The sequence below is a fragment of the Cucumis melo genome, chromosome 11 (assembly GCF_025177605.1).
Source record: "Cucumis melo cultivar AY chromosome 11, USDA_Cmelo_AY_1.0, whole genome shotgun sequence".
Lineage (NCBI taxonomy): Eukaryota > Viridiplantae > Streptophyta > Magnoliopsida > Cucurbitales > Cucurbitaceae > Cucumis > Cucumis melo.
Genome location: NC_066867.1, coordinates 20,815,699 through 20,822,272, shown reverse-complemented (window position 1 = coordinate 20,822,272; position 6,574 = coordinate 20,815,699). Strand labels below are relative to the sequence as shown.

The 6,574-nt window shown below is 37.7% G+C and overlaps 1 protein-coding gene across 1 annotated transcript; it reads right to left on the bottom strand.

Moving 5' to 3' along the window:
- Positions 1-762: 762 nt before the first annotated feature.
- On the bottom strand, positions 763-3,816 carry LOC103502051 (uncharacterized). Its single transcript, XM_008465857.3, has 2 exons — positions 1,444-3,816; positions 763-1,344 (listed from the first exon to the last, which is right to left on the bottom strand). Exons 1-2 carry the CDS (start codon positions 3,814-3,816, stop codon positions 1,048-1,050), a joined length of 2,670 nt encoding a protein of 889 aa, XP_008464079.2. The 3' UTR covers positions 763-1,047.
- Between the last annotated feature and the right edge of the window lie 2,758 nt (positions 3,817-6,574).

Sequence of the window (6,574 nt, the reverse complement as noted above, 5' to 3'; positions counted from 1 at the left end):
AGATAAGGATGGAACGTGGCGTGTGGTAATGAACATGATGAAAAGAACATTGGGTGATGATAGTAAGATATTTTGAAAGAAACCATATTGAACTTGAAAAAGAAATGAGCATAATAATCTTGATTTCTTCGTTTATTTATTTACATTTTTTTTTGGTAAAAGAAACAATTCATTGATATGATAAAGAGGGAAACTTCTAGTAAAAAAAAATTGTGATCATGTAACTAACAGTGATATTTTGGGTTTTGGTTACTCTTTTTTCTTTGACTTGGCCCTCTACTTCTAAAATTATTCATTTTTATAAGAAACTTAACTTTCATCATAAAAGAGAATGATACAAAAGGAGGGAGAGATAAGGTATCCCCACATAACAAATTACAAAATAGAAGCCCAATCGAGCATAAATTTAGTAATTACAAAAGAATTTAGAAGTAGAGGACCAAGTCGATGGAAAATGGGTAACCAAAATTAAAAACAAAAAAAGGCACTATTAGTTTCACGATCGCGAAGAACAATAATATTGGTTTCTTCATGTTAACCAAAGATACGGAACCTCAACTATTGTTCTCGATAGATGACCCAATACGGCTAAGGAATCATTGTATGGTTTGAAAGATAGATTATAACGAACCACACCGGACATTCAAGTACCCACTTCACAAGAAACTTGTCTGAAACTACCTACAGATGAGTCGGTAGAGGTAGAGTTATTGATGGAAGATGAATCCAGAAAAATAGGATTCGAGAGAAATTTACACAATCTACTCATGAATATGCACACTTAGATGGATATTGATTGCTTCCCTTAAAAGTACATACTATATTTTTCCTCTATTGTTAACCAGAAAAAATATTGAAAGCTACAAAGACCTTAGACTCTATGTATAGACCGACCACTATTGAACAGAGCATTCTAGAAACAAAACGTCCTTCAGGTTTTGGATCTATCTGTGAAAGGTCCCGATCAACAAGAGTAAAATGTGATTGCCGGGCCTGGAAATGTGTACCTGAAATCATTTACACATCTAACGACGTCCAGGTTTTCAGCTAGACCCTTCCAAAAGGAGAAAGTGGCGGACAAGATATGTGTTCTGCAGGATCCTCTCTTTCAGCAAGATTAGTAGTCCACAATCTATCATTATGCATTAACTTTGATTCTCCCGTAGTTTTTGCTTCAAATAAGATACTGGATTCTGAAAGTTCGGATGAGTTCTTACAGTCTATCATTGCCAGACAAATGGAGAACGCTTGCAGAAGTGGCAAAGAAGAATCGAACTCAATTGTGTATACCATATCTTTGAAAGCAGCCATGCTCAAGACGCAATGGTTTTCTGTTACTCCTTCCTGGGAGTGAGCAAAGAATCAAAAGGATTCAACTAAACAAAATGCAATGACCATAACAACTAGCTTTCATATTACCTTAAAGAAATCAAAGATTCATACCTGAGGGAAAAGCTTAAATTGACCTGTTATTGGAACAGGTTGAGAAGAACTTGATTTCTCGATTATTTGGTTCTGATTGGCAAAAACCCTTAGTTTACAACCTAAATCCCAGCCCCCACAGTCACACGATCCACCAGAAGTCCAACGCTCAATTAGTGATGAAGGTCCGCCTTTACTTGGGAGGCTATGGATACCGCTGGGGAGTAAAACAGTTGTACTGATAAAGGACTCACTACCAGCAGGATGCTGAACCGGCTCACTAACCTTGGAATGAGGAGAACATTCTCTAGATCCACCTTTGTTCAAATTTTTGTAACCATTTATTTTAGCCTCATCAGTGGCAGTGCCTTGCTTGATTTTGGGGGGGATTTTGACAATTATAGCAGCTAGCTCTTCGTTTGGTAGGAAATCTGAGGTCTGGTGATCTTCCTGTTTCAAATCCACAGAAAATAACACAAACTCTCTGGTAGAAGGCCCATATGGTTTGGCCACCCGGGAAATTTCTGAATCAGAAACATTCATTTGTGCAATGACATTGGACACGTAATCACGACCTTTCCCCTTGCTACCTTGATTTATCCAACTTCCAGTCTTTCTTTTAACCTCCTGAACAATGAAGAAGGTATAGACATGGCTAACATTCCCTTTTCTGGAACTGGTTAACTTCACCGTGGCTGCAAGAATGTCGGAAACATTGTCGACTGCAAAAGTGAACAAAGGCAAACCATTCTTAAATGCAACTTGCAGAAGGGCATGAACTACAGAAGATCCCTGCTTCTTGTCCAGAGCTGTATCGTTGACACTGATTTTCCTGCATCTGCTCATGTCTAGCTTAAGCTTCCTTGATGGTAAGGTTGACGAATTTGACTGTCTGTTATATATTTTATCAGGCACATCATGTAAGTCTTTCTCTGTAGGCTCTACGGCATGATGGTATACCGCAGCCTTTGGCTTTAGCAAAGGATCCAGCAACCTTCTAAGAGGGCTGGAACTAGCTCTGCTTGTATTGATGGGTTTATCATTTTTCAACTCACTCAAACAAGCTGAAGACATAGCATTCTCGGATACAGATTGGACAGATATGTGAGCTGAACCTTGAACATTAGCACATAAATTGGCCGCGGAATTGGAACTTTTACGTCTCCTACCCATGCTGATGCTTAATCGACTAAAGGGTGAAGGGCTTCTTGCTTTGTCAACAGAAACTGTGCTTGCTCCCAGATCCAATCCAATAGATGCCTCCTTGACCACTGAACTTAAAGGTGCAACATCTGATGTTTCTGCTTCGGATATTCTAGATTTGCATGGACTACATCCTGCTCTAGCTGACCTGGATACAGAGCGAGAATTACTGGATGCATTTGTGGAGCAATGGTGCTTTAGCGGAAACTGATTTCCATTAACTTCACAAGGTGCTTTGCTTGAGTTTGGGATCTTGCAGTTGAGCTCTGGAGAGAAACTCGCTGTTGACCTCCTCATGAAGCTTTGCTGACTTGCTGGGACTTGTGTATCATTCATTTTCACTAAGCTGCTGGGCAAAAGGACAATTGCTTCAGGCTTTTCCAACACATCATGCTCATCTGCAGAATCTTTTTGTGCACGAAAATTATCTGCTCCAGTAAGCTCCCCACATTGGGAAGACGCAACCTCATAGTTTAGCACATCTGGCAGAGTTTTGCATTCTTGGAGAATTTCTGTCTCTGGACCTGCTCTGTCTCTCAGTTTTATCTTTACTTGCCGATCAGATTTACATGAATGCTGGTTGCTTTTTATGGACTTGCTTTGGCCTTTTAGGGTGTTACTATGGACAAATTTAAGATCTTGACCTTTTTCATCACTTTCTCCACAGGATTTAACAAATTGAGAATGAGGAGAAGCTAACAGGTGAGAATAGAGTGAAGGCCGATGTAATCGTGGACGAGGAGTGATGTGATCTTTGCCAAAGTGGGGAGACAAGCTATCAGATGAAGAGGATGAAGATCCATTACTTCTGACTGTTGGATTCCAGCTACTTCTGCTCGATAATTGTTTGTGACCATACTGCCATTTTTCAAGACGTCCCCAGTTGAGAACCCCCACACTAAGAACTTTTTCCTGAAGGTGTTCACCACGTTCTAGATAGCAGGGTAAATTTGACATGTATCTCACAATTTCATCCTTCTTGGTTATCTTTCCTGAAATTTCATCCTTCTGATGATTTCTTGAAGTTTTATAAGGGCAATCATGGACGTCACCGTATGTAAAGCTATGCCTTTCTTTTTTGAACTTATCGTGCTGCTTTAAATTTTGATTAGTATGGCACAGTGAAACTCGCCCAGAGGTACCCAAGGATTGTTGATCATCTGAATATCTTTCAATTTCAAAGTGTTCCATGTAACCATATAGGTTCAGTAAAGTCCAGCTGTATTTGCAGTGTTCCTACTTTATTCGGATATAGCTCATTTCAAGGTCAAGCCTTCACTTCAAAATTAGATGAAAAAAAAATCACCAACAGGACTGACCGTCTGTGATAAAAATTGTGCATATAATCATTTACAATACAAAGTTTTATCAACAAATAAAGCATTAAAAGTAGTTTTTCAGTGAAAATTACAAAGATATACCCAATGTGTTGCAGGAGACACAATCTACCTTCGCTTTTTGAATGACATAGAGTTAGCTACCATTAAACAGACAATAACCTCTAAGATGATCGTGGAAAGAATTCCTCTCCTAATTTGTATCGTGGCTTACATTATGAGGAAGTTGATAATTTTACATCTAAGGTATTTTAACTAAAAAAGATGCAGGACAAAGGAACTTCAACAGTGTGCAACACTACAAGAAAACTATCATCAAATTGTGAGAAGTGTGCGAATAATATTCTCCAACACGGTTGACCAACTTCAGTTGCTAGTGTTTTTCAAAATATTACATGAGCTGTTAGGAAGGGGAAAAAAGTGCAGAGCAAGAGATCAAAATGCACTGTAGCATGACTCATGACTGCAAACCAACTTCAAGTCCAATATAGTCAACTGCAGACTCTTATGGAAAAATAAAAATGATCAGATCACAGTTCAGCATAGCATATTTCCAACACCTAGCTTGGATTGACTACAGAATATTCTTGATATGAAAATCTAACCACGTCAATTTGCCCACTTAATCTTGATCTCCCGATCAATTAATAAAATAGAATATACTTCAAAGGAAAATACCTCCTTGAAATAAAACAATGTGATTGTTGGCACATCTTTTCTCAATACTCTTCCTCAATGACTCTATCAATAGCATCACTATGCATATGAACCAATAGAGACTGCTTTTAAACATAATAAATCCACATAAACTGCAAAAGAACTTGGGAAAAATGACAAAGGAAAGCATCAAATCTCTAATCGTCCAAATCACAAGAAAAATAACAAGTCATAGTTCACAAACAGACCTTTTTTCTCTCTTCTGTTGCTACAGAGGGGATTGATAGGATGTGAAATTGACTTGTGCAAACAATACCCTCAAGTAATACAAGGGATAGTGGTCAATTTGTTTCTTGGTCACTTCTATTTGTTATGTCATTGAGATTCCAATTCGAAATTTGCTTAATGTCTTATCCAATAAGCCAATTTCCTAAAACCAAGGTAAGGTCTGAACTAGAGTAAAACCTAAAGAAGCTTCCAAACCTTCCAGAGCGCAAAAACGAAATTCGAACACAAGAGAACAACTGACAGCATATGGACAAAGACAGACCAGAAAACCAAAATTAAAGCGAACAATTCTGTGGTCCAATCAAACACAATTTCGAGACGCTAAAGATAAGATGATAAACTGAGCAGTCTCAGTCGCTTAGAAGAGACAAAGGTCCCCAGCTACCAAAATAGGCAGAGCAAATACTCAGTTTATCAATACCTCTCCACATGAATGATTATAGATTGGAAAGAAAAAGAAGGGGAAAAAAATCTGTAAATAACAAAATCCAAACAAATTTCTCCCTATCCTCTTCCTTCATCTTCCTCAAGCTCCAAAAACAAAACAGAATCTAAAACATTACAAATCAAGCTCCAAACCACTGTCAAAATAAAAATAGCAAATGCAAAAAGGTATAAGCCAAACCTTGAATAAAATCACGAGAAGCTCAAAATGAAACAGCTCATGCAGGAGGAGTAGACACCAAGTAGAAGTCCAAAAACCTGAAAATGCCAAAGGGAAGAAAAGGCGTGTCGGTGGTCATCGACTCCAGCATTTAGCAAGAAGTAGCGGCAGTAGGTGTGAGAGTTTGGAAGTTGGTGAAGAAAGAATCTATCTATCTCGCGAGGATCCCAATGGCTTTGGTAATGAGGAAGAAGAGTTGAGGAAAGAAGCAGAGAGAATAATGGGGGAAAAGATTCTGAAGGCGCAAGAATCCAGGAGGGAGAGAAGGGGAGTTGTTCTTGAGGGGGAGGAAAATGGTGAAGGGAAGGGTAATAAGGTAATAATAATAGAGTGGTTTGTGAGTGAGAGCGAAATGAAAGAAGAGGTTGCATCGTTTTCAATCTGACGGTTGCAAAGAAAATGAGATCATTTTGGGGTCACATCTCTCTCTCTCTCTCTCTCTAAGCCTAAGACTTAAGAGCTGTGGTTGTGGGTCCCACTTTTTTCACTTTCTTTTTTTTTTTTCCTTTCACTTCCTCTGTTTCCCATAAATTCTCTTCTGTTTTGTAGTTTCCACCATTGCAAATTGGAATACATATAGTAGTTGGTATTTTAAAGTAAACTTATAAACCTATTTTGTTATTGAATTAAATTACAATTTTATTATTTTCAAGAAGTTTATTGGTTTGGGCCATTGGATCTTCATACATTGTCTAAGATTCATTAGTAGTCATTAGATTTTTCAACATTTTTCAAGATCAATTTGTGGCCATTAAAATTCGAACTATAAAGAGGTGGAAAGTCATGGATTGTCAAACCATCCCAAGTTTCAAACCTAAAATATATATATATATATATATATATATATATATATAATAAAGTATATTCTTACAAGACAGTTTGTTATTTCTTGGTATGGAATAAAGTTTGTTTATTATTCGATCCTAATTTTTACGGTAATTTGTTCGATGTTTTCCACCTAAAATCATTGTGAGCTAATCTCTCGTTTTCCTCCATTATTGTT